Raw genomic sequence first — 25,907 nt, 5'->3', positions numbered from 1 at the left:
GCCGCGTCCCCGGCGGGCAGCGCGCGCGCTCTCGCCAATCAGAGGCCGCCCGCCGCCGTCTCGCCGCGGGCACGCCCCTTCCGCGCGCGCAGGCGCCGAGGGTCAGGGGAGGGGCGGGGCGACGGTGCGTGTGAGGGGCCGGAGCCTCTCCCCGCTCCCGCTGTCCCGCTCCGCGCTGCCGGCCCCCTCGGGACCCCGCTCCGGTTCCCGGTCTGGTCCCACAAGGTCCCGGCTGCGCTCCGCGCTCCGAACCTCGCTCGGGTCCCTTCTCCCTCCCGGGGGCAGCGGGCACACCATGAGCTCCCTGCGGCTCCTCGTCCCGCGCTGGTGCCGCGGTGCCTCCCCCGCTGTGCTGCGGGCGCGGGGCGCGGCCCTCGGAGGTGGCTCCGGGCCGGCCCCGTTCCTGCCCCGGCCCCCGGGCCAGGCCCCGCTGACACGGCTGTGCAGCTCCTCACAGCCCTCCTGCAAACTGCCCGGGAGCGGCCCCAGGGGCGTCGGTGCTGGCAGCTGCACTGCAGCCCCCGAGGAGGAGGAGAAGGAGGAGGAGGAGGAGGAGGATGAAGGCGTGGAGTTCGGGACGCTGTCTGATAAGTTTTCCTCTAGAAAGCATTATCACAAAGCCTCATCACGCTTTTGGGATTTAAAGCTGCAAGAAGAGGGGGAGGAAGAACCAAAAAGGAAACCTCGACGCGGCCCTAAGAACACACTGTACTGGTACTTCCTACGGTGCAAGGCCCTCATCAAAGAGGACAAGGTTTGGTCCCAGTTCTTCTCTCTTTTTTTAATATCACTGATGAAAGATGCAGCTCTGACCCATCTATCGCTTGGTATCTCTACAGAAAGAAGGAAAATAAGAATTTGTCGTAGAATCATCACAGAATCCCAGAACGGTGTGGGTTGGAAGGGGCCTTAAAGCTCATCCAGCCTCACCCCCTGCCATGGGCAGGGACACCTTCCACTATCCCAGGTTGCTCCAAGTCCCGTCCAACCTGGCCTTGGACACTTCCAGGGGTGGGGCAGCCACAGCTTCTCTGGGCAACCAGTGCCAGGGCCTCACCACCCTCACAAGGAAGAATTTCTTCCTAATCTAAATCTCCCCTTTTTCAGCTTGAAGCCATTCCCCCATGTCCTGTCACCACATGCCCTGTCAAAGTCCCTCTCCAGCCTTTGTATGAGGAACCCCACGCTCTGTAGGACTTCTACTGCTATCTGCCCACAGCTGCATGCTTTAATATCCATTGTAATTCATTCTCTTGTTCCCTTATCGTGGATTTTCCTCTTCCCTGTAGCTGGCAGAGGCTCTGGAGCTGTTTGAGGTGCAGATGCTGAAGGAGGAGCGTGTCCAGCCGGCGGAAAGCAATTACACCGTTCTCATTGGTGGCTGTGGCAGGGTTGGCTATGTGAAAAAGGCATTCAGGCTCTACAATGACGTAGGTTTATGTTCTCTCTCAAAACATTTTTCCAAACTAAAACTTGCAAACATTCAGTCCCTTCACTTTGTCTCCAAAACACCTTCGAGTTAAGCGTTGGCACCTTCTTAGCCTGAAACTCTTAGAAGCAAGTTAAAAAATTCTACAAGCCCTGCCTTAAGGAAGCAAGTTCAACTGCTCCTTCTCTTCCCCTAGATGAAAAAACGAGGGTTGGTCCCCACGGAGGCCACTTACACGGCCCTGTTCAACGCCTGTGCCGAGTCACCGTGGAAGGACTCGGGGCTGCAGAGCGCCCTGAAACTGCGGCAGCAGCTGCAGAGCAAGAACGAGGAGCTGAACCTCATCACCTACCACGCCCTGCTCAAGGTCTGCGCCCTCTGCTCAGACCTCAAGATGTGCTTCGATGTGCTCAAGGTAAACAGGTCGCTTTTCCCACGTTAAACCTGGTCTGCTGTGGTTAAAGCTCCTGGAAGTCGTCACGTTGCGTCGTTTTTTTAATTTCGTTTCCAGCAGAGAGAAAGGCAGATCATGAGTTTATGTTTCATCGAGCCTTCATTCTCCTGCAGTGAAATTCTACATACAAAACACAAAGTACCTAGAAAGAGGCAGCTTTAGCTTTAAAATTGGTCAGGTGTTATAAAAATAACATCAGGTGTGTCAGAAACCAAACAAAGTTTCTGTGGAGTTCGCAGATACCGTCTCTGTCTCCCCTCCTCATTTTGGACACCTGTATATTGATACCTGGCTCCTTTTAGGGCTCTTACAGCAGCTCTTCTCAGAAGGGCCAGTCTGGGAATAGCTAAAAGGATTGTTGTTTCTGCCTCCAGATTCCCCATACCTCCCATAAAGATCTGGGCATGTTTCAGGGCTCTCTTTCTCCTGGAGCAGTGCTTCTGTTCACCCTATGCCTTGTTTCTGCTCTTTCCCCAGAAAATGACAGTAGAATCAGAGCTTCACAGCCAACTGCACCAGACTGGATAACTGGGAAGTTTAATGTTTTCTCTGCTCTTTTAGGAGATTGTGCAGAAGGGGCATATCCTGACAGCTGAGACCTTCAGCTTCCTTCTCATGAGCTGCATAAAGGACAGTGAAAGCGGGTTCCGATACGCCTTGCAGGTGTGTCCTCCTGTTCTAACTGGGGCGAGGGGGAAATGCTGCTGTATTGTAACTCATCACTTGAACAAAGTGGGTGGCTCAGGGCTGGTGAAATGGGAGGAGCTCAGCTCCTCATAGGACAAGTTCTGAAAACTAGACTTCCACCAGGATATCCTGTACGCTGGTGAACAGCCCTGGATCATCTCACAGGGCTCCACTAACTCAAGGTCACTCACCTTGTCGTGCTGTAAACTCACTCCTCTGCACACAGATCCCATTGACAGATGTGCCAACAGCCTGCCAGACGTGCTGCTGTTATTTAATATCACATCTGGTGTGCGTCTTCCCCTCTTCAGGTCTGGAAGGAAATGACTAAACTTGGGATAAAGGGCAACAGCCACACCTACAACCTGATGCTGCGCGCGGCGAGAGACTGCGGGATCGGCGACCCCGTCCTGGCCTCTGAACTCCTGCTCAGACCCCCTGAGAACTCACCTCAGCTACAGCTCCCACCTGGGAAGAGGAAGGAAAGGATGAGAAATTGGAGGAAGAAGGGATCAGAGAGTGGTTCTGTCCAGCTGGATGTGGAAGCTATGGAAAAGCAATTATTTCAGGAGAGCTCGGTGCAGCCCGAGGAACCAATTCAGCAACAAAATAAAGATGTGAATCAGGCTGAAGAAGAACCAACTGCTCCTGACAGCCCCAGTGTCACCCACAGCAGGGCTGGAGCCTTGATGAGGAGAGACCACAGGGAGATGGAGCTGGAACAGGCACACTCAAGCCAGGAGCTGCCTTTCTGCAACCTGCCCAACTTGTTGGATTCCAGGATGCCTGACGCAGCCGTGGTTTCCTTGGGGACAGTGGCCACACCATCCCACAGGCTGGCTTTGATGGGGGACGTGGAGGGATTCTTGAACAAAATGAAAGAGGACAATGCAGAGCCCAACATTAAAACATTCACGTTACTGGCTGAGCTGGTGGAACCCCAAAGCCCCTCAGAGTCCTCCTTGCTGGCACTGCTGGATGAGCATAAAGTGAAAGTAGATGTGACCTTCTTTAACACTTTAATAAGGAAGAGAAGCAAACAGGGAGACCTGGAGGGAGCAAAGGTGAGAGAAAAACCTCAGAACCGTCCCTGTCACCACCTCCTTGTCTCACGCCTCCTGTGTTTTGCTGTGAGACCCATTTCTCTGTCCATGACAGAAACTGGGATCTCACATTTTTCCACAAACTGGTACTTGGGTTGATTTCTAAGTATTTATGGATTCCATTCTAGCACATCCAGCTCCTTGTCTGGAAAGCTATAGTGATGCTTTTTGGGAACTGATGCCAAGACTTGTATCTTGCAGAGCGTGCTGCCAGCTCTGGTGAAGAGGGGACTGTCACCCAACCTCCAGACATTCTGTAACTTGGCAATTGCTTGCCACCAGGAGAAGGATGGACTGCAGCTCCTCTCGGATTTGAAGGTAATCAAAGAAAAACCCTCTGCTGCTTGGGGTTAAAGCTGTAGGGAGAGGCAAAATGAAGGGTTAATGCTGCTAAAATACCTGCTGAGGTTTTTGTGGCAAGTAGTTGTGTTCTCACTTCAGGGAGCTGTGCTCCTTGTGTGAGAAGGAGGCTTTTCCTTCCTGGAGTTCTGCACTAGTCAGCAGATAAAAAAGTTTAACTGTAGCATTTGTGGTTTCCAGAGGTCTGGAATAACTCCCAACAAGTACATCTACAGCACCCTCATTGCTGGTGCTGTGAGGAAGCTGGATTACAGTTACCTGACAGAGATCCTGCGGGACATGAGGAACAACGAGGTGGCTCCCAACGAGGTCATCATCCGCCAGCTGGAGTTCGCAGCACAGTACCCCCCAAAATTCGACAGGGTAAGGAGCCAGCACTGCTCAGGGTGTGAAGGGGTCACAAAGGACATCAGCAAGGGAGGGGAGTCCTAGATGCCTGAGTTTCCTTTGGGTTTGTCTGATCTGGCTGACATGATCACTCTTTCTTCGGTAGCACCTTGTGCTCTCTCGGTACTGAAGGGAGTTCTTGTCTAACAGAAACTTGTTGGATTTCTGTTTGCAGTATAAGTCCAGGAACCCATACCTGGAGAAGATTGATGGTTTCCGTGGCTACTACCACCGGTGGTTAAAAGTTATGGCTGGAGAGGAGACCCCCCACCCCTGGGCCAAATACAGGACAGCCAAACGTGGGGTGCAGGACAGCGAGGCCGAGGCTGTGCAGGAACAGTGAGCAGGAGGAGGGCATTTCAAGTTCTTCCAGCACAAGGAACATGCATGACTTGCTGCTTCAAACTGCTTGTAGTAAAGCTGCTTCTACATAATAAAATATTTTGTTTTAAGGAGAAGCAAATACGTTTTCAGTGGATTTCCTTAAGAGGATTAGACAGGCTGTAGTTCAGCAAACCGTGTGCTTAACAAGGAAGAAGCAAAATCAGATTGAACAGGGCTTTAACTCAGTGCTGGTTTTGACTGTGTTCTGTGTTCTGTCACTTCACATGTGACCTGTAAGTCTCTAGACTGCTGGCATTCCTGAAAGGATCTATCCATTAATTCCAGGGTACACACCTCAGCAGAGAATTCCAGTGAAATTCAGCTGCCACCTACACAGGGTCAGGGAAGAGCTCAAATCCAACTGGATGCTGGGAAAGTGTATTATTTTCTTTCCAAACAGCTTTTTAAGCTGAAGTTAGTTGAGAAAGAGAGGAGAGAGCTGGTTGAAAACCAACCCACATTCAGAACAACCTTCAAACCAAGCACCCAGAACACATCCAACAGGAGAAAAGGGGCACAGGAATGTTTTGCCAGAACATGACACCACTCTCAGGAAGGCAAACTTTATTTTAAAATAAATGGCTACACAAAACCCTACTCCAGAGCACCCCCTCTCTCCCATTTGTGCAGGATCCAGGTGATTATGCTGCTGCTTTAATTGCTTTACAGAAATATCCCATCCCAGGAAGTGGTGCAATTGCACTCATAGTCCATTGAGGAGGAGGAGGACATCCCTCAGAGTTCCCAAAGCAGTCTGATGACCAAAGGCTTCACCCAGAACAGCCTCTGCATCCACAGTGAGTGCACTCAATGATTCTGCCCTGAAAAGCAAACACGAGGAGGGTGTTTCAGCCAGGCCACAGACAGAGCAGGCTCAGGCCTTGAGGCAGGGAAGGGGGGTGTGTGGGATGGGTTTCTACTGGCTAGATTTCTGTTATTTCCCATACTTTAACAACTTTAAATGAGAGCCAAAGCTGATAGTAACTTTAGAACTACAACTAGACACCAACTCCACCAACACAGGTGGGAAATGAGTAGAGGCAGGAAAAGGTAGAGGAAACTACCAGGAAGAACAGCACAACCTCCTCTGCTGTCCCTGACCTCAGAGAAGTCAGACCAGGTCCTACAAAGGTCCAGACCAGCAGAGGAACAAGCTGCACACTCACCACTTCCAGCTTGCTTTTGGGGACCCTGCAGATGCAGTTGGTTCCGAAGTTGGTGTCCCGAGTCTGGATGCAGCGCAGGCAGCACAGGTTCTCATAGCCCTGCTTCTTCCACTTGGCAATCAGGTTCTTGTCAGCATAGCCCTCCTTGATGCAGTACTCGTAGAGCTCTGGGGAGGGGCAGACACCACCACAGGGAGGTGTTGGAACTCTCAGGAGTTACTGGCTGTAGTAACCAGCTGCCCAGCCTTCCCTCCACCCTCCCTCCCCACAAACCTGATCCTTCCCACCAGCTCCCAGTTCAGGTGCATCCACATCACTCCAGTCTTCCCCTGCCCAAGGTAAAGCCCTGCCCTCCTCACCTCTGCTGATGGCTTTCCTTTTGTAGAAGAGGTCAAAGATATAACGTGTTTTCTGGTGGTGGATTCTGAAGATGGGCCACAGGGATTCCACTTTCCTCTTCCCCTCGTGTGGCTCCGTCTCCGCTGGGAGGGAACACAAACACCAGGGTTCAGCTGGCAAATTATTTCCTCAGTCACTTGGCAATAAACTGGTTCAAGGGCACTCATAACTTTAATACACGGCAGGGATAAGACTGAGATTAATGGGAGAAGACTCAAATTAAAGGGGCCTGACCTGGAACAGTTCCTTTAGGGAATAAACCCACTGGCAGTGGGGTGAGTGACCCACACTGGGATAGTGGGTGACTTCATGCCTGGACAAGAACTACAAGTCTTTCCACACCCAAGGGAGCTCCAGCCCTAAACCAACCTGTAACCAAAGCTCTGTGCTCTGTAACCTGAGCTGACACCAAACCCTGGGACCAGCCCTGGCCCAGGCTCAGCACCACTGGACAGAGCAGGTCCATCTGTACGTGCAGGGCAAGCTGAGCTTCGTGAAGCAGCTCCCTGGAGCTTGTTCTGGGGTCATGGCCCCGCTCACCTTCTCTCATCTTCTGATCCAGCTCATCCAGCGTGGGCTCAATGAGCTCCCACCCGTCTGGGGGGGGCTTCCTGCTCCTCTTCACTTTGGGCATTGCCTCAGGAACGGAGGGAGAAAGGCGAGGGCTCGGGGGTCTGCCTGCACTGCCTCAGGATCACTGGGGAAAACGAAAGGAAAGCAGTTGCCAGATATATTTCTCCTGAGGCTTCTGTGCCCTTTTCCTGTTTTCCTCTTCGAAGGTAAAAACGAGCTTCACGGAGCTCGTGAGAGGGGTGGAATCCCTCTGTTTGCTGCACAGTAAATCGGTTTTTCTCCTCCCCCACCCCGGGCCACCCGAGGTGACAGCTCCGGGAGCTCCCGGTGACAGCGGGGCGAGGCCCCGGGCCCGGCACCGACGGCCCAGAGCGGAACCCGGGGGCGCTGGGGGAGAGGAGAGGCCGCGGATCCCGATCCCGACTCCTGTCCCGGCCCTGCTCCCTGTTCCAGTCCCGGTCCCGATCCCAGTCTCTGTCCTGCTCCCTGTTCCGGTCTCGGCCCCGCTCCCTGTTCTGGTCACGGTTCCAGTCCCGATCCCGTTCCCTGTCCCGGTCCCGATCGCGGTCCCGGCTCCGCTCACCCGCCGCTCCCGGTCCCGATCTTAGTCCCGATCCCAGTTCCTGTCCCGCTCCCCGTCCCGTTCCCGTTCCCAATCCCAAACCCTCTCCCCTCACCCCTCTCCCGTCGCGCCGCCTCCGTCACCGGGGTCCTCCCGCGGCCCCGCCCTTGGGCCGCCCCTCGCGCTGCCCGAGCCAACACCACCACCACCCCCCCCCCCGCCGCCCCTCCCGCCGCCGTGCCCGGGAGCGGGGAGAGAAACCACCGGGACAGAGACAGAGAAACCCCCGGGACAGACCCGGCCCGGGGGCGGCGGCGGGGGCGGCCCCGCTCGGGGTCCTGCGGGCGGGGGCGGTCCCGGTTCCGGTTCCGGGGCGCCGCTCGGGCCGGGGGGGCCGCGCCGCCATCGCCGCGATGCCGAAAGGTGGAGGGGCCGCGCCGGGGGGACGGCGGGGAGGGCGCTCGGGGGGTGCGGGGGCGGCGGCGGCGGGCAGGGATCGTGTCCCTCCCCGCAGGCTGTGGAGATGCTGCGGGGGGCCCGTTCCGCCCGTTCCGCCCCCTCCCCCGGCCGGGGGTGGGCTCGGGGGGGTCCCTTTCCCCCTCACCGGGGGGTCCCGCTCTCCTTTATCGGGGGGTCCGTGAGGGCGCTCCGCGGCTGTGGGTGGGCGCTGGGGGGGGATTTCGGGTTCCTCTGTGGGTTCCTCCCGCCCCCCCCCGACACGGCGGGTTCCCCGCGCTGCCCTCAGGGCTGGGGGGCCGCTCTGTGCCCCCCAAAGCGCGGCAGCCCCGGGGCGGGGGGCGCGGGTCCCCCCCGTGTTCCCGGGGTGAGCTCCGTGTGTTCCCCACGCGATGGGAGCCGCGGCCGCTCCCCCGGGACGGGGCTTGGGGCTCACGGGGAGGGGGGTCCCGGCCACACCGTGGGGGGCCCCGGGGGCTCGGGGCCATCCCGTTCCAGGGGCCAGGAAAGGCGCTCAGAGGGTCCCGCCCTGGCGGGGGCTTCAGGGGCTCCAGACGCGGCTCCTTTGATGTGGCCGCGTTCTGGGTGTTCCCGAGCGGGCACCGACTCGCTCCTCGTGTGATTCAGGAGCTGACGGGGCTGTCACGGCCGGGCTGGATCCACCCAGAACCTTCTCCACGGGCCCCATCTGCATAATTGGCTCCGGCAAGCCCCGGTCGCACACGTTTAACGCGGGCCGGCCCTCCCCGCTGCCCCTTCCCTGCCGTTTATTTCATCAGCATTTCCCAGGCTTCAGCACCAGACCCGATTCCCGGTTTGGATTTTCTTTAACCACCTCATTTTGTGCCCATCTGCACGGTGCTGGTAGATGGGGCTGGAGCTCTCACGTGGTTTTTGTGAAGGCCGGTTTTAACCCCATTTTCCACATTTAAATGCCCCGTAACCCAGGATTCCCTGCTCTTTGTTTCATTGCACAGCTTTGAATGTTTAACTCGAACCTTTTGCTTTTTGGGAAAAGAGGGATATTTGCTCATTTTCTCCCCACCCCCAGTCGGTGGGAATTAGTGGATGGCAGTCAGTGGATTTTGGCACTCCCTGTTTAACATAAAAGGGGGGGCCTTAATCAGCCAATAATAATTTTTTTGTTACAGGATTATTTCTGATTATTTGGGGTTTTGTTTTTTTGGTTGGTTTTTTTTTATAACTTGATTTAAAAGTGAAGTGATTCCATCAGTATCCTTTTATTCTCTTTCATTTAAATCCTTTAATTTTGCTGTTTAAAGCTGAAGACAGAAGTGTTTGAGGGTGTGCCTGGCACAGTGGGCTTTGCTGGAGGTGAAATCTGCAGGTGGTGACTTTTTAAGAATGCTTCACAGAGGAGGAAAAGAATCATCCCTGTTTTGCAGATGGGGAAACTGAGGCACTGAGCTGCTCAGTGGCAGGTGTAGGACCAGCAATCCCTGTGTCTGACTGAGGTTTTGGGAGCAGAACCTTGGCCCTGCACTCCCTGATCTCCCCACAGTCCCTCTCGTGGGCTCCACTCTTCCATTTGCTTCTTTTTAGGCTTTTAATAAAAAATAATTCCTGTTTAGTTGCTTCTCCCCTTTGTCACCCCTGTTTATTTGCAGTGATGAGGTTTTTGTGTTCCTCAGTCCCCAGCCCAGTGTGGAATTCTGGAGCAGCTGGATGAGGAGCTGCCTGGCCCCTCTTGGTGTGTCAGAGATCTTAGTGTTGCTCCATTTGGAGTGATGTCATGGGCTGGGCAGTGAGGTAATGTCTCCTCCGGAGCATTCCCATGGTAGATCCCCTTCCCAGAGGGTGTCAGTGTTGCCACGTGGGATGGTGGGAACAGACAAGCTGAAAACACCCATCTGTGTGTGCAGCAAGTTGTGCTTGTGGTTTGAGAGCCCACGAGCCTCCCCAGCTGAGGGCAGGGAGAAGCCTCTGGTGTCTGTGCTTCCCTGTTTCTCATGGGAAAACATCTCTGGAGTCTGTAAGGCTTCACAGTGGGGACTTTGGGATAATTTACTCCACAGCTCTGCTTCTACTGAGCTGAAACATGTGAGAGTTTGTCTCTGCTGAGCCAGGAGAGTTGGTCAGAAAATGTGGGATCTCTGAAGCTCACAGCCCACAGGGGCTGCCTGCCCTGGCTCTCCCAGTCCCTCCCAGTCCAACAGCACATAGTGACAGAGCAGTGGATCCCGTGGATCCCACACAGTCCCAAGGAAGGAGGGATGATCCTCATCCCTCCCCATCACCATAAGGTTCCTTGTCCTGGGCAGGTGAAGTGAGGAGGGTGAGTGAGATCCAGGGTTTCCTGCTCCTTCCAAGACTCCTGCAGTAGCAGGGAGCTCCTGTGCCAGAGTTGTGTTCTTTTTGCCAGTCTCCCTCTCTCAGGGCTGTGGACTGACTCTGTCCAATGTGCTTCCCAGTTCTTTGGGCTGGAAGAACATAAAGTGAGCAGTGACTTGCAGGAATCATTGATGGCTTCAGCAGTTCATGAATACCAGAGTCTGGAGCTTGGGGCAGATCTCAGCCAGGCAGTCCCAGCCACACTGACTCCCCTTCCTGGTTCCTACAGCTTGTTTTTATTTTTCCTTCTAAAGCAGTAAAACATGGAGGCTCCTTTCAGTGCTTCTTCAACTCTCATTGTAATTCCCAAAGCTTTTGTCCAATTAGCTTCCTGTTTTCTCCTGGCACAGCCTCAGTGCAGGGGAGGGGTAATGGAGCCAGGCTTTGGGAATGTTGGTTGTAACCACAGGAACACACTGTGATTCCCCCTGTGCAGGGAACTGGGATCTGCTGTGGAACTGTGCACCCCTTGGCAGCCTGGAAAGGGAATCAAAGAGGCCACGAGTGCAGGCAGGGAAGGGTGGTATCAATAATCTCAATTCTCTGTGCATCTTACCCCAAAATCTTGGAGCGTTTCACCAAGTTCAGTGTGGGTTTTTTGTTTTTTAGGTCCCATCAGGGGAGCTATTTTGGTATGTCCAATCTGCACTAAAAATCCAGAGAGTGCTGCAGGAGGAACAGACCTTTCTGGAAGCTCATCACTAACCCATTTGTTAATTTTATTATTTTGTGCAGGTAGAAAAGGAGGCCACAAAGGCCGAGCAAGACAGTACACGAGTCCTGAAGAGATTGATGCCCAGCTCCAAGCAGAAAAGCAAAAGGCAAGGGTATGTGTTTGCCTCCACTGTGTGCTTCCTGCCATGATTCCTGGCGTGTCCAGCCTGATTGCTTGTGATTCAGGAGCAATGGCAGCTTAGGCATTGCTCAGATCATTCCAACAGTGATCAGAGTATGGACTCTGAACATTCCCAGCTAGGGAGACTGCAGGGTGTCATCCAGCCTGGTTCCTGAGGCGTGGTGGACCATCCAGTTCACCATTTGAAGGTTAAAGGACAGGGGAGCTGATTACTCAGCAACCCTGGAGATGCTTTCTTCTCATATTTCATCATTCCAGTCTCCAGTGTCAGCTAATTTTTTTTATCTGTGCTCTGCATCTTGGCTTTGGAGAACAAGGGCTCACATCTTGACATCTTATTGTATGTTGAAATTATTATATTTGCTCTCTTCTAGACTTAAAGGACCAAACTCCTTTGACTTCTTCCTGTAAACATGGTTTTCTTTTTTGCCTCTGACTTGCAGGTGGAGATAACAGAGTTTTCTGGCATGAGGCCTTTTTTGGGTGTTTCTGTGCCCCAGCATTGGGCTGTAACATCTCCTCCTGCTTCCATGACCTGACTGGTGTCCTAAAAGCCATGGCTGCTTTTTGCAGCACTTGCTCTCTTGATTCCCAAGTTGTCACAGCTCTGGTGACACTCTGACTGCTCTTTTTCTGTGACTTTCTGAAAGTGCTGCCTAAGCCCAAACACATAATTCCAGTTGAGGCCTCCCAGCACTGACCACAGGAGGATAATTACACCCCATGTAGGAAATACTGATGAATACCTCCAGGATGACTCTTTCAGGCAGTTCTGAGCCATAGTGTTGACTCCTCTTTAATGTTCTACCCAGCTGGAACTCAAGATGATTGTTTGGTTTGCTGCTTAGCCACATATTCCAGCCTGGTGTTGGATTTCTTCTTCCAAAGTGTAACTCCTCTTGGTTACTTTCTGATTCCACCTTCTTGGTTTCATGCCATATTTCCAAGTTCTGAAACCACTTATGAGTCTGATCCTGTTTTTCAAAATGATTCCAACTCCTGCCAGTGTGATGTCATTCACAAACTGTTTAAGTGTTCTCTGCTTCCATGTTGTTAATAAAAATACCAGCTGGAAGTGGAACAGAAAAGCAGGACCCACTTGAAGTGTGTCTTGTTTCTCAACAAACCAGAGAGCTGCTCTTTGAGAAGGGTTTATTTTTTCTGACAATCCGTATCATACAGTGATGGTTACATCTAACACTATTTTATTAAGGAAAGCTTAAAACTCCCCAAAATTAGCAAAATTACTCCTCTTACTGCCCCGTGCTCATCCCCTTTGCCAGTTGCTCGATGAGGGATGTTGGCAGTGGTAAAACAAGCTGTTCACACCCGTGTTGGTCCTTCTGATCTTATCTTCTAATGCTTCAGAAATCAATTCCCAGGCTTCTGACTGGTGGAAGCTGTGCTAGAAAGGCTGCAATTTCTTGGATAATAATGTTCTGGTTGATGGCTGTCAATTTGCTCTTCTCTAGTCGTTTTTCTTTTATCTAGACCCAGGATGGGATCAGCTCCATGCTGCATCTATGTAGTTTCCAGTCTGAGATCTTATGCACTGAAAACCCAGGGCAAAATTCTCCTGGAGATCTTTCACCTGGGGATGAAAGTGCCACTTTTACAATCATTTTCCTGTTAGAGGGAACAGCAGAGTTGTTTGGAGGTGAACTGGTGATCACACCTCTGAGGATGAGCTCTTGTTCTGTACCAACCAGGCCCCCTTGGTGACATAAGGGCTGTATTGGGAACCCCAGTGCTCAGAGCTGTCCCTCATCCCTCCAAAATCTTCTCCTTGAAGATTGGATTTGGGATTTTGACTGACATACATTTCCTCTGATTTCCTGTGATTCTGTAGGAAGAAGAGGAGCAAGAAGAAGGAGGTGAAGGAGCAACGGGGGACCCCAAAAAGGAGAAGAAGTCTTTAGATTCAGATGAGAGTGATGAAGATGATGAGGACTATCAGGTAGTGTCATTCTCAGGGCACTTAATGCAGTGGCACCACCCAGATTCTTGGGCCAGGGGCAGATTCATGCACTTGACTCAAGAGCTCTCTTTGAGAGCTACCTATAATTAATTTTTTATGCAAAACCTATTTTTAGAAGCCCAAAAAACCTCACTTTGACAGCATTTTGTCCTCAGAATGAAAGCTCATGTATGTTTATAAATGAAATACAAAGGCAAGAAGAGTTTTTAAAAAAGGCTGAAATGCCGAGATAACAATCTTGGTTCATAAATGGTTTTGCTGGCTGGTAGTAAAACCATCTTGAGTTGTGCTTTTGGGGTGCTTTGCAGTGTGTTTGATGAGCTCTGAGACAACTCAGTGTGAGATTTAAACCCCCCCCCTTGTTCTTGAACCGCAGCAAAAGCGCAAAGGAGTGGAAGGGTTGATAGACATCGAGAACCCCAATCGTGTCATTCAGACAACCAAAAAAGTCACTCAGCTGGACCTGGATGGACCTAAGGAGCTGTCACGACGAGAGAGGTGAGTCTTTCCTGCTCCCCTGGTGGGAGCTGGTGCATCCCTGGAATTTCATCCTTGCTGGTGGCAGCAGCTTCACACGGGAAGGTGTTTCTCTGCTCTGGGTGTTGGTGTTTCAGGGAGACCCTTTAAGTGTGTTGCTGCCCAAAGCAGACACTGAACAGCAGCAAACTGTCAGGCAGGGCTCACTGTGTTCCAAAATGTGATTCCTTATGAACTTCACAGAAGTTGTCTGTCCTCTGGGAGCAGCTGTGGCCATCCTGGAGCCAGGATGCACTAAGAGAAAGGGATTTAGGCCATTCCTTTCCTGAAGTTTTATACCAAAAATCAGATGTAACAGAAATCCATTTGCCAGAGGTCACCTTGGATCCACTTCAGTCTTGCTGCAGAAGGTGCCCTGGTGACAGGTGGAGGTTTCCCAGATTCCAAGCATCGTGGTGAAATTGTTGTCTTGAGCAGATGAACAAGATGGAAACCAAAGTTTAATCTCCTAGTTCCGTTTATCAGTGGCGAGTTTTGGAGGGAAAGATTTAAGCATTTTTTTATTTGGGGTTGATTGCTTCAGCAGGACACTGTTGAGGGTAAGGCTGGGAATATAACATGTCACAGTGCTGTGTGGTCTGGGGCTAATTCATTTGACCTTGTGTGTCCATGTCCTTATTTAGCTGAAGGAAGGTAGAAATAATCTCTCCTCATCCCTCTTCAAACCCTGCAAGAAATAGAAACTGTGCCTGAAAACTGGTGTAGGACCCACCCAGTTTTGGTGGGTCATCCATGTCTATCCTCACTGTTCTTCCCAGCTGGAAACCTCCCCCACTCTGCCTGTACCTGTGTGCCTCCCTGGATACTCTGGTGACTGGGTTTTTTTTTCCCCTCAAACAGAGAGGAAATAGAGAAACAAAAGGCAAAAGAAAGATACATGAAAATGCACCTTGCTGGGAAAACAGAGCAAGCCAAGGCAGACCTTGCCCGACTAGCCATCATCAGGAAGCAAAGGGAAGAAGCTGCCAGAAAGAAAGAAGAGGAAAGAAAAGGTTAGAGAATAATTAATTATACTCTCCTATTTCTGTGTGCCACGGCTGCAGTGCCAAGAGCCATCATTTCTCATGTCACACGTGCTAATCCCTCATCTCCTGAGCCTCTGTGGTGTTCTCACAACTCCCCTCAGCAAAAGCAGGTTCAGCTGTTTCCTTCTCATAAAGCTCTTGATTTATAAAGCTCTCAGACACCTGAACGGGGAGCAGGGAAAGAGGGAAGGGAATTTCCCTTGACATCCATGTTATCCTGTGCCTCCCAGGCAATGCTGGCTCCACTTTAGGGGTTTAGCAGGTTCCTGGTTGTGGGGGTTCTGATCTGCCCAGGGAGTTTGCAGCATTCCTTCCCTTCCTGGCCTTTCTCCATAGCTCTGGTAGGTGTGAACCAGAAGTCTGACAAGCACAGCTTGTCAAATCTCAACAGAGAAATTTGGGCATCAGCATCAGGGTGATTTGTGGATGCCTTAAGAGAGGCCAGGGGTAGCAGGGAACACTCATGTGAGGGCTGTGCCTCTTACCTCTGGGGGTCTGCCAGGGATTGGTGGGGAGGGTAGGATTTTTTTTCCTTTGCTGGCAGGATTTCAGTCCCTGGGGCTGCCAAACCCCCCCCAGTCCCCGACCTGGGCCATGAAATGATGCAACTGTTGTTTTCCTCCCCCAGCAAAAGACGAAGCGGCCATGGCAGGTAAAAGACTGCAGTCACTATCCCTTAACAAGTAAGCACAGGCCATGCAAGAGGAGGAAACGCCAGGGAACTGTGCCTGGTCCTGCCAGGAGCTCTGCCGTGTGTCGCCTTCCACCGATGCCACGCAGGGTGTCCTGCAGCATCGACGTCACCTCCACCTCCAAGAGACACTGACGATGTGTTTGTCCTCATCCTGGCACAGATTTCCATTTGGGGTTAGGGGCAGCTGCTCTCTGCAGTGCAGAGCTGTGCTGAACAGCAGTTCCCTGTTACAGTTCGGAAACGTGAATGTTTTTGCTGTTTTTAGGATCAAGAACTCGTAGATGGGGGGGGGGCTGGGGGGGGGGGAGGGAGCTGTGTGGGAGGGGAGGTGCTTCAAATACTAGATTGCAAGAAAATAGATTGTGGGGTCGTTGTGGGGTGGGGCATGGGGCGGGGAACTGACTTGGTATCAAATCCCAAAGGATAATGTATCTGAGGAATCCAGTTGGGCAAAGAGCCCACCAAATTTCGCTGCAGGGCGTTGCAGCACGAGCTGGGAGCCTGACTTCATGGACATCTGGAGTGCCGTTCCTTCCCGGATTCATCCCTCCTTTCTTGCAGCCAGTCTCCCCTTTTCCCTCCTCTTCATTTTTTTTTTTCTCCTCTTTATTAGGGATAGTGCCAGTTTTTAACCACATCATCCTTTGTTCAAAGGAGAAAAAACAAACATTTATTGTGTCAGATCCAGATGGGAAAAAAAAAAACAAAACAAAACCAAACTTGATCAAGTTTAAAAAACAACACCAGAACTTGTATATTTGGCTGATTAAACTGTAAGTTATCAGAACTGCTGTGGCCTCGTCTGTGTGTGTGTGTGTTTGTGTGAGTGTGTGAAGGGCACAGTTTAGGGGGGCTGGGGGATTCCTGCAGCTGCTGATTGTGGGGTGGGGTTTGGCTCCAGGTTCAGCACATGCAGCCTGAGGGGGAAGAGCTTTCCCTGCTGTTTTAATGGATGTCTTGCACAATCTGTTTACCACGGAGGAGGAAACAGTTAGCCTCAGGGTGCTGTCTGGCCCAGTCACCGTGTCAGAAGGGCAGTCACCGAACTGTCACCCTGTCACGTGTCCTGTCTCAGTGCAGGGCTGCAGGAGGGGAAGGGGAGATACTCCAACCTGCTGTGCCCCAGGAGGTCTGGCAGTCCTGCTCCCAGCCTGTTCTGGGACACCAGCACTTCCCAGACTCGCTCCCTGAAGGCTGGAGGAGATCCAGCCCCAGGGCTCAGAGCACTGGGAGTCACTGGCCAAGGGGTTAAGGCTGTGGAGGTGCAGGAGGACAAATGTGATTTGTTCTGTGCACTCCTGTCCGTGCCTGACTGCAGGGACTGTGGCAGAGGGATGTGCCACAGGGATTGTCATCCTGAGCTGCTGCTCAAACCACAGTGGGGAGCTGCTTTCCTGGGAATACCTGGGATCATCTCAGCCCCTTGACCTGCTCTGACCACACACACGTTCACACTGACCTTGTCCTAAAAAAGTGCAAAGAAAACCTCTTCAGATTTATCCAGGAAAATCCTTAACTTTATTTTCCATTTTCTAAGCGATGTATGACCAGCATCAGGAAGGATATTAACAAAAATAGTTAAAAAAAAAATGGTTTTCTTTGATAGCAGCCGCCAGGGCTGGCTGGCAGCAGGGAGTGTGCTGGTGGCATGGTGGCACAGGGGGCTCACGTGGCACGGGGGGTTCGTGTGGCACAGGGGGCTGGCAGGGGGAAGCAGGCAGGGTGGCAGAGCAGGGGCAGCCAGGATCCCCTTCCTGGAGGGCTCCTTCATTTGATCTTGAGATCCTTCAGCGCCGACTCCAGGCTCTGAAATGAGACAGGAGGTTGTTCAGCAGCACCTCTTTGCTTTCCAAGGCAACTGGAAGTGGTTGGGGAGCTGAAAGCGAAGGGAACTGGGAGGGAATCTGTCCCCTGGCATGCCAACCCATCCCTGTGGGGGGAAGATCCCAACTTTGGCTGGTCTGGGCTCATTTTCCAAGCCATGTGGGCAAAGCTGAAGCCAGGAGAGGGTGCTGGATCCCTCTGCAAGGCTGGCATCACCCCCCTCTGATGGAGAGCTGTGAAAGTGCCACCCAGGGGTGTCCCCCACCCAGGACTGTGGGACAGGGTGGGCCCCAACACCACAGGGTGAGGGATTGCAATTAGAGCTGTGGCTAATGAGGGTTCAACATTGGGTGCTCAGAGTCCAGGGGGTCTGTGGGGACACCTCACCTTGACATCCCAGATGCTCATGCCACCGTCCATCCCCGTGGTGCAGAACTGGGTGCACTTGTCCTTCCCACCCACCAGCACCGAGATCTGGCTGTGGGTGCAAAGAGGCAGCAGGAATCAGTCAATCCAAGGTTCCTGCTGAGCACTCGGGGCTGCTGGGCAGCCATGGGTGGGAGTGGGGCTGCACCCCTTCCTCTCCCTGACCCATGTGCTGGGAGGCACTGGGGGTAGCCAGGGATGCTCTGGGGATGCTCCAGGACTGTCCCAGCTTCTGAGACAGGACCCCCCTATTTCCCCCACCCACATGCAGGGATGCTCTGGGGATACCCAGGGAAACTCAGGGATATCCAGGACTGACCCAGCTCCTTGTGCTGAATCGTTTAACCTCTCTCACTCATTTGCAGGACTGCTCAGGGATGCTCCAGGGATACCCAAGGCTGCTCCAAGGCTATCCCAGCTCCCAGGCCGGACAGCAGCACACCTGGGGGATGCTCAGGGGTCATCAACCCCGAGGTGACCCCGAGCCTGTCCCTGCACCCCCTCAGCCCTCACCTGATGCTGTTCTTGTGCAGGGTGTCCAGCGTGGCGTTGGCCGTGTCCGAGCTCGCCTTCTTGTCCAGGTTCTGGAAGCGCTCGCGGGCGGTGAGGCCGCGCTGGGAGCTCTGCTTGGGGACATCCAGCTTCCCCCCAAAGGTCAGGGCGCCCTGGCTCTCCTCGTAGGTGAACAGCATCGGGCAGCAGTCGTGGCCCTGGGGAACAGCTCGCCCTGCTCAGCACCCTCTGGCCACGGCACCCACCCCGTGCCCACCCTGTGCCCCCTCCCGGACTCACCGCGGCCACCAGGCTGTTCTCGGTGATGAAGGTGACAGCCAGCAGGGGTAGGGTCTCGGTGCACAGGGTGGCAACGCTGCGAGGCAGGGCAGGACGTTGGCAGGGAGCTGAGCTGCAGCCTCTGCCCTGAGACTGGCACAGCTCGTCACATGGGTGGAAGCCACAAGACTACGAGAGGACCCACCACCTCCTCCATCTGTGGGGCTCTGGGAATGCTCCAGGGGTGTCCCAGCTCCTGGGGCTGGACTGCTTTATATCCCCCACCCATGTACAGGGATGCTCAGGAATACCTAGGAATGCTCCAGGGATGCTCTTGCGCTGTCCCAGTTCATGGGCCTGGACCCCTCTATCTACCCTCCCATGTACAGAGATGTTCCAAGGATACCCAGGGGTGCTTGGGGATATCCAGGGATGCTCCAGGGACACCCAGGGATGCTACAGCACAATCCCAGCTCCTGAGGCCGAATCCCTCCATCTCCCTCATCAACATGCAGGACTGGACCCCTCTACCTTCCTCACTCATATACAGGGATGTTCCAGAAATACCCAAGGATGCTCAGAGATATCCAGGGATGCTCCAGGGATGTTCTAGGACTGTCCCAGTTCCTGGGGCTGGACCCCTCCATCTCCCCCTCCCACACACAGGGATGCTCTGGGAATACTCTTGGCCCAACCCAACTGAGATACCCCCACCCCGGGGTCAGTTTGGGGATCACCCCTCCCCCCCAACACCCCCAGCACAGTCCCCCCCAGCCCCCTGCCCTGCCCAGCCCTGCTTACGCCATCCTCCTGCCGGCATCAGCAAGGCACAGGGTGCTGTCGTGGCTCACCCAGGCCACGCGGGACCCGCTGGCCGAGAAGCAGATGCTGTGCACCCACCCACAGCTGCTGCTGGACTCGAACATCAGCTCCCCAAAGGGCATCTTGGAGCCCCATGGGGTGGGGCTGGGTCGCTCCTCCACCTCCTTGATGTAGGCTGAGAAGATCCTGGGAGGGAGGGGGAGGGCACTGCCGTGTGTGTCCCCGGACACGGCGCCTGCGCTGCCTCCAGCCCTGCTCCCTGGACACCTTGGTTTCCCTGGCAGAGCCTGTGGGGTCTCACATGGGTGTTGTAATGCTGGGATCATCCCCAGGGCACCCCCAGACCTCCCTGCGTCTCCCCTGTGCTCCATTCCCTGCTCCAAACAGCACCCCGGAGGTGAAGCCTTCCCCACAGACAACCCAGGGCGCTGGGCTGCCCCACACAGCTCTGTGCTGTGCCAGGGTGTGACCCCAGGCCATCCCTGAGGGTCCCCTCCCTCAGGCCCCCCCGGTCACCCACCCCCCTGCTCCTCACCGGCACTTGAAGTCGCAGGAGCCGGCAGCCAGGAGGACATTGTTGGGGTGCCAGTCGAGGCTGAGCACCGTGGAGCGGATGGGCTTCTTGATGTGCTTGCAAACCCACCTGCATGGAGAGGGGTTGGCATCAGGGGAAAGTGTGACCTCCCCCGAGAACCCCAGTGGGTTGGCAGGGGGGCTGGATGAGGGTGGTGAACGCTCCAAGTGCCCCAGGAGCTGCCCTGGGCCACCACTCTGCAGTAGCAGCTCAGTCATGTGGAGTCCATCTCTCCATCTCCCTGTCTGTCTCCACTTCCAGCTCCTCTCTATCTCCCTCATCTCTTCCTGTCTTACCTCCAGCTCCTCCAGTTTCCTATCTCCCAATCCATCTTCCATGTCTCATCCATTCATCTATCTCATCCATCCATCTTTTCACCCATCCTTCCTTCCGACCATCCATTCACCCATCCATCCATCCATCCAACCAAACACCCATCCACCCCCCCCATCTCCCCCAGGACAGACCCCCCCAGGCCGTGCCGGATCCTCACCAGTCATTCTCCTGCTCGAAGTAGCAGATGGAGATGAGCCTGGAGCCGCTGCCCACGGCGAACTTGTTCTCCTTGGGGCTCCACTTGACGCAGCGGGCGGCGCGGTTGATCCGCAGGATCACCAGGGTGGGCTTCCACACGTTGCCCTTCAGGGTCCACACGTAGGCGTTGCGGTCGGTCCCGCACGTCACCAGCCGGTTGCTCTCAGGGGCCCAGTCGATGCCTGGAAGGTAGAGCGGGGTGATGGTGGCCCAGGGAGCCGTGGGAATGGGAATGGGGATGGGTCACTCAGGGCTGGGGGCTGTTTGAAGGCAGAGTTGTTCTGGGTGGTCTCTGGTCCAGAGTCCTTCTTTACCCTACTCCCACATCCATCCCAAATGATCCCACCCCATCCCTTCCCACCCCTCCCACCTCAAAGCATTCCATGTCAACCCATCCCACCCCATCTCTCCCATTCATCTAATTCCATCCCTCCCCACCCCATCCCTTCCCATGCCTCCCACACTGTTCCATTCCATCCCAACCCATCTCTCCTATGTATCTATCATCCATCCATCCATCCATCCATCCATCCATCCATCTCACCCCACTTCATCCCCTCTCTTCTCATCCCTCTGACATCATCCCAACCCATCCCACCCCATTTCTCCCATGTGTCCTTCCCCTCCCACCCCAATCCTTTCCATCCCAATCAATCTCACCCATCTCTTCCATCTATATCCATATCCCTTCCCATCCATCCATCCATCATTCCATCCATCCATTCTATCTCATCCTACTCATCTCATCCCACCTTATCCCTCCCCACCCCATGCCTCCACATCTCTCCCATCCCATCCATCCCACCCCAGGTGCCCTCTGACACGCCAGGTCGGGGCCAGGAGAGCTGGACACAATCTGCTCCCTCTGCTCCACCCGCAGCACAACCCCCATCCAGAAGCTCCCAATACCACAGGCGGGGCTGGGAGCAGCTCCAGGGCAGGGCCACCCACCATCCATGTCCCTGTCCCCTCCGCCAGCCAGGACTCACCCGTCACCTGCCCGTTGTGCTCCTTCAGCTCGTGGATTTTGCTCCATTTGGCCCCATCCTTGCGGTAAATGTGAACCTCGTGGTTGTTGGGGCACAGGGCGATCTCTGGGGGCGACAGGGTCGGGGCAAAGCCCTCCCTGGGTCACAGGCTCTGTGGGGGCAGCAGGGCCAGGCAGCCCCCACCTGCCCCTTCCTGGGCTCCAGGTCCCCCTGCACGGCAGGGGGTGGGTCCCACCAAGCCCCCCAGCTCCGGCCCTGCACTGCCCTGACACTGCAAATTGTCCCTCAGGGAAGGGAGAACCCCAGACCCAACAGCCTGGTGTCCTCCTTTCCCTAGAGAGTGATCCCATGGGGCTGGAGGGATGGGATAGGATGGGACACGGGATGGCTGCGGGTGCACAGCTCCCGAATCCAGCCCCATCCCGCCCCTCCAGCCCGGCTGCAGCAGAGAAAGCCCTTTTTGTTCTCCCACGTCCCCTGTGCCGCGGTCGGGAAATGCCATCGGCCGCGAATCACCCGGCCCTGCTCTGCTCTGCTCTGCCCTGCTCTGCACTCTGTCCGTCCCTCCCCATGCCCCGCAGCGCCTCCGGGCCGACACTGTGCTTGCACCCCTGTGCCAGGCTCTGTCCCTGTGCCAGGCTCTGTCCCTGTGCCAGGCTCTGCCCCAGCAGAGGGATCTGGGGGATACAGAGGGGAATACGCTGTCCCAGCCCCCAAATCTGTCTGTGGTAGGATTTATATCCCCAAATCCAGCCCCAGCCCAGCTCTGCCCTGTCCCGGGAGCATCTCCCACCACAGGGATGTTTAACCAGGACAGTCAGTGCTTCGGGTTATCCCTGGGGATTTTGGAATGGGGTGCCCCGGCCATACTTACGGGTCCGGTCCTTGTTCCAGGCATGGCAGCTGATGGGCTCCAGCAGGAAGCTGTGGTAGGCCATGGCTCACGGGCTGAGAACAGGGAGAGACCCCCGTGGCTGGTCAGGACATGCTGCTCCAGCCACTGGGACGAGAGACTCCCAGCTCCCAGCCCCATCGAGTGATCCCTCCCTCTGGGATCAGCCCTGTGTCACAGCCCACTGTGTCCCCTCTCTGCTGGGGAGGGGGTTTCCCTGAGGATTTCCAAGCTCAGAGACTGCTCACTTCCAGAGACTTTCAAATCCCACCACCAGCTCCTGCCCCAGCCGGCTGGAGCTCAGTGGGCAGGAGGTGGCTGGGCACACAGGGGCCCTGTGAGCATCCTGCGTGTCCCACCATGGGCAGCACCTCCTCTCTCCGTCCCCACACAGCCAGATCCACTTCCTCCTTCCCCACCTCTTATGCAGGAAGTGCCAAAGCCCCATGGAGGCACCTCCATCCCATCCCATCCCATCCCATCCCATCCCATCCCATCCCATCCCATCCCATCCCATCCCATCCCATCCCACCCGTGCTCAGCCCCTCTCCTGGCTGAGCCCCCACTGTTCCTGCTGGTCCCCACCAACTGCTCCGGTGTCACCAGACAGAGCAGCTTCCCGCAAGCCCCCTCCAGGTGCCACGGGACCAGGAAGGGACCAGGAAGAGCTCGGAGCAGCGTCACAGCCCCCTGGCCATCCAGCTGAGGGAATGCAGGGATGTAGGGAAACACCTCGCCAGGGCGTGACCGACCGGGATTACTCACAGCTTGCTCTCGGCTATTTTGGGAACTCCCCGAACACGTCCGTTTTCTTTGGCAGCTGAAAACGGTACAGGGGAAGGAAAAAAGTCCCTCCTAGGAAAGCTCCGTCCCTGGGCTGGGGAGAAAAAAATGCAAAGAGCTCCATCACCTGCCTGCTGCATGTGGAGAAATCCCAATGCCAATGCACAGCACAAGCCCTGCTGTCACACACCCCACACCCCGCCAAAACATCTGTCCCCACTGGCCAAGGACGTGGGCATGGATGAGCAGACAGCTGCCCTGTCCCACCTGATCCCCCTGGGATGCAGCATGGGGTGACCCAAGGAGGGCACGAAGCTGCTGCCACTGGGTACTGGATGGAGCAGCACCACGAGGGATGGATAAAATCAGCACAACAGGGACACTGCTGTTCCCTCAGGAGAGGGAAAATGTGTGAAATAGGGACTTGGCAGAAACCAGGACCCAGTGGAAACGGGCACTGGCTGAAAGGGCTCCCAGGAGGAGGGATGGGAGGCAGGGCACGCTGCGGTGTCCGGCCTCGATGTTTGCTAAGACAACAACAATGCTTTGGGTTTTTCCAGGTGGTTTGGATGCTCAGAGGCATAAATCCTTCTCCTTGGGGGCCCTGCTGCTCCCTGGTTTAATGCCACCCCGAGAGGATGAGGTCAGCTGCTGTGCCAGGAGCAGAGGCCGCCTCAGGAAGGAGCGAGGGCTGCTCAGCCCTTCACACTCCAGTCCCTCCCTGCAGCGGTTGGCGTTTCATTTCCCCCACAGCCCATTCCCCCCACCAGTTCCCTGAGCCCTGCTCCCGCCCTGGGGTGACCCACAGAGGCTTGGCAGCCCCTTCCCCAGCAGGAAGGAGCATTGGAGGGGCTGTGGCTATCCCCCTGCTTGACACAGGGGCTCGCGAGGGAGGAAAATGGGAATTTTCCAAAGGCCAGACAGGGCGGGATTGGGAGTCGGAGCAGCTCCGTTATCTCCCCGGCCAGTCCAAGCAGTTCGGAAACATCCTTGGAGGAGATAACCAAACCTTGGCAGAGCCGATCGCTGGGGGCTCCTCCCAGTCCCTGGAGGAAGCCACGCACCAGAGGAGCTGTATTTGGGGTTTTTGTGAGCCTGGCGGGGTTTGCACTCACCAGGGGAGGGACACGGGGAGGATCCCGCCGGGAGCTGCAGGACCCCGGAAAACTCTCCCCCGGCCACCGTGGTGGGCCCCCGGCCCTGACCCCCGGGAGACCCTCTGCTCCCTGAGGCAGCCAGGGTGTCACCCCCCCGTGCTCCTGCCAGCCAGGCTGGGGACACCCGTCCTCGGTCCCCAGCGTTGGCTGGAGGTGCCCCAGGAGCAAGCCTGGCCCTGGGGGGACATCACCGTCCCAGGGCAGAGGGAGGGCAGCTCTGATCCTCCTCTTCCTCGCGCTGGGCAAAGCGGGGAGCAGCTGATTCTCGAGGAGGAGAGGACAGACTGTGGCAGCCCTGGTTTTGCCGGCACCAACCACGACGTGACCCCCAGGGAAGGACCCTTTTCACCAACCCCCCTCACAACTGTCAGACCTCCAGCAGGAGGAAAAACCTCAAACTTGCTGCCAAATCTGAGGGGGAGGGGGAACCCCAAACATCCAAAACGCAGCGACAGCAAAGCTCACACGAGGCAAGGGGCTGCCTGCACCCCCCTGGTCCCAGCCGGGGGGTCCCCACGTCCCCTCGAGCAGGGAGGGAGCAGCAGGAGCGGTGACAGCCACAGCCCCAGGGGACAGCCCCAGGTCCTCGCTGGGGTGGCAGAGCTGCCTCCCCGTCCTTACCTTGCGGAGCGGCGCGGGCAGGGCGGGCCGGGCTCAGTTCATGGACGGCGGGGCTCGTTCATGGACTCTGGGCAGTCGACACGAACGCAGCCCCGAGCGAGCGGCGGGAGCTGTGCCTGCCCCGCCGAGGCTGCCCGACTTCCCTTTTCCTCTCCGAGAAATGCAACCACTTCCTTACGTGGGCGTTGGGGGAGCGCACAGCAGCTCTGCGGCCGCCCTGCCCCTGTGCCTGAGGGCCAGGGCCGCTCCATCGCCTCACGTGGACGGGACACCGGCCCCGGGATGCTCCCGCTGGGATCCCGGTGGGATGTGGGCAACGCGTCCCGGGTGCACGAGGGAAGGACACAGCCGGGAGAACGGAGGGGATCCCCGTCCTCCCCCTCTGGCCGCGGGAATGTTGTTCACCGCCTCGTCCCTGATGCGTTTCGGAGGGATGGGGACACCCTGCCTGCCTCCCGGGGCTGGCCTGGAGCAGGGAACAGCTGCGTCTGGAGCCCACCCGGGGCGAGACTCCATCGGCATCGCCTCCCACGGCCGGGGAGATCCGCAGGACCCCGCGGAGCCGGGATCCGGCCGCCCTCGGAGCAGCTGCTGCCGGTTCCTGCATCCCACGGATCCCACTGGGACCCCAGCCCAGGCTGGGTCACCGAGCCTGTGCCCCCGCCCACCAGCCATCCACCCCTCGAGTTTTTTCCCTCCTGCTTCAGAGCAACCCATTTTTATCCCGTTCCCGGCCGGGCAGGGTAGCTCAGCTCCTGCTGGAAGTGCTGAGAAAGAGAGATGGGTTTCAGTTTCTCACCCCTTCCCTCCCTGAGCAGGGGGATGGACTCACCTCTTCCCGAGTGGCTCTGCAGGACTGGGACAGCAGCAGTGCAGTGAGGGCAGGGTCCCTTCTCAGCCCCAGGCACAAAACACTGAGATCTATTTTCTCCCCTCTCTCATTAGGTGATTTTTCCACCCTTTTTTATGTTACTTGGACCACGTATTTTAGAATCCTTTTTTTTAATACTTTTTGGACATTAACCACCAATCTTTCGAAGTGACTCCAGAAACAAAATCATTGCTGTCTGTGAGACAAACATCTAATAGTCCATACAGAGATAGACAAAGCC

General features: G+C 55.7%; 4 protein-coding genes across 5 annotated transcripts; 2 read left to right on the top strand and 2 right to left on the bottom strand.

The window, feature by feature from the left end:
• The first annotated feature begins 180 nt into the window (after positions 1–180).
• On the top strand, positions 181–4,873 carry PTCD1 (pentatricopeptide repeat domain 1). The gene is made up of 8 exons (XM_027656445.1): positions 181–754; positions 1,290–1,430; positions 1,626–1,844; positions 2,445–2,546; positions 2,882–3,634; positions 3,875–3,991; positions 4,214–4,396; positions 4,596–4,873. The coding sequence occupies exons 1-8, from the start codon at positions 296–298 to the stop codon at positions 4,761–4,763; spliced, it is 2,142 nt and encodes a 713-aa protein (XP_027512246.1). The 5' UTR covers positions 181–295; the 3' UTR covers positions 4,764–4,873.
• Positions 4,874–5,351: 478 nt separating this feature from the next.
• BUD31 (BUD31 homolog) lies at positions 5,352–7,727 on the bottom strand. Of its 2 annotated transcripts, none has more exons than XM_027656449.1 (5): positions 7,621–7,727; positions 6,910–7,068; positions 6,330–6,452; positions 5,971–6,137; positions 5,352–5,625 (listed from the first exon to the last, which is right to left on the bottom strand). In XM_027656449.1, exons 2-5 carry the CDS (start codon positions 7,001–7,003, stop codon positions 5,575–5,577), a joined length of 435 nt encoding a protein of 144 aa, XP_027512250.1. In that variant the 5' UTR covers positions 7,004–7,068; positions 7,621–7,727; the 3' UTR covers positions 5,352–5,574. The 2 variants fall into 2 exon arrangements, with proteins under 2 accessions (XP_027512250.1, XP_027512249.1); XM_027656448.1 differs by having other exon boundaries at positions 6,910–7,066; positions 7,526–7,658.
• Positions 7,728–7,828: 101 nt separating this feature from the next.
• PDAP1 (PDGFA associated protein 1) lies at positions 7,829–16,186 on the top strand. The gene is made up of 6 exons (XM_027656447.1): positions 7,829–7,927; positions 11,048–11,139; positions 13,018–13,125; positions 13,523–13,644; positions 14,524–14,675; positions 15,337–16,186. Exons 1-6 carry the CDS (start codon positions 7,918–7,920, stop codon positions 15,393–15,395), a joined length of 543 nt encoding a protein of 180 aa, XP_027512248.1. The 5' UTR covers positions 7,829–7,917; the 3' UTR covers positions 15,396–16,186.
• Positions 16,187–16,895: 709 nt separating this feature from the next.
• On the bottom strand, positions 16,896–24,948 carry ARPC1B (actin related protein 2/3 complex subunit 1B). Its single transcript, XM_027656742.1, has 11 exons — positions 24,796–24,948; positions 23,000–23,111; positions 22,217–22,290; positions 21,343–21,447; positions 20,313–20,535; positions 19,781–19,888; positions 19,225–19,431; positions 18,445–18,520; positions 18,166–18,362; positions 17,614–17,704; positions 16,896–17,208 (listed from the first exon to the last, which is right to left on the bottom strand). Exons 3-11 carry the CDS (start codon positions 22,278–22,280, stop codon positions 17,170–17,172), a joined length of 1,110 nt encoding a protein of 369 aa, XP_027512543.1. The 5' UTR covers positions 22,281–22,290; positions 23,000–23,111; positions 24,796–24,948; the 3' UTR covers positions 16,896–17,169.
• Positions 24,949–25,907: the final 959 nt, after the last annotated feature.

This window comes from Corapipo altera, unplaced genomic scaffold (genome assembly GCF_003945725.1).
Source record: "Corapipo altera isolate COAL_440 unplaced genomic scaffold, ASM394572v1 104, whole genome shotgun sequence".
In the NCBI taxonomy this organism is placed as follows: domain Eukaryota; kingdom Metazoa; phylum Chordata; class Aves; order Passeriformes; family Pipridae; genus Corapipo; species Corapipo altera.
The sequence above is the reverse complement of the archived record's forward strand: the minus strand, read 5'-3'. Positions and strand labels throughout refer to the sequence as shown.

Bases quoted from the DNA above. Each gene is read 5' to 3' on its own strand.
- ARPC1B (XM_027656742.1), bottom strand. From the start codon at position 22,280: ATGGCCTACCACAGCTTCCTGCTGGAGCCCATCAGCTGCCATGCCTGG. The intron at 21,448-22,216 runs GTAAGTATGGCC...TGTCGCCCCCAG, and splicing joins CTGGAACAAGGACCGGACCC to AGATCGCCCTGTGCCCCAAC. The intron at 17,209-17,613 runs GTGAGGTGTCCC...GTCTCATTTCAG, and splicing joins TGAGCATCTGGGATGTCAAG to AGCCTGGAGTCGGCGCTGAA.
- BUD31 (XM_027656449.1), bottom strand. From the start codon at position 7,003: ATGCCCAAAGTGAAGAGGAGCAGGAAGCCCCCCCCAGACGGGTGGGAG. The intron at 6,453-6,909 runs GTGAGCGGGGCC...GTTCCCTCCCAG, and splicing joins GGATCAGAAGATGAGAGAAG to CGGAGACGGAGCCACACGAG. The intron at 6,138-6,329 runs GTGAGGAGGGCA...GCCCCTCCCCAG, and splicing joins AAGGAAAGCCATCAGCAGAG to AGCTCTACGAGTACTGCATC.
- PTCD1 (XM_027656445.1), top strand. From the start codon at position 296: ATGAGCTCCCTGCGGCTCCTCGTCCCGCGCTGGTGCCGCGGTGCCTCC. The intron at 1,845-2,444 runs GTAAACAGGTCG...CTGCTCTTTTAG, and splicing joins TGTGCTTCGATGTGCTCAAG to GAGATTGTGCAGAAGGGGCA. The intron at 3,635-3,874 runs GTGAGAGAAAAA...TGTATCTTGCAG, and splicing joins GAGACCTGGAGGGAGCAAAG to AGCGTGCTGCCAGCTCTGGT.
- PDAP1 (XM_027656447.1), top strand. The intron at 11,140-13,017 runs GTATGTGTTTGC...GTGATTCTGTAG, and splicing joins CAGAAAAGCAAAAGGCAAGG to GAAGAAGAGGAGCAAGAAGA. The intron at 13,126-13,522 runs GTAGTGTCATTC...CTTGAACCGCAG, and splicing joins AAGATGATGAGGACTATCAG to CAAAAGCGCAAAGGAGTGGA.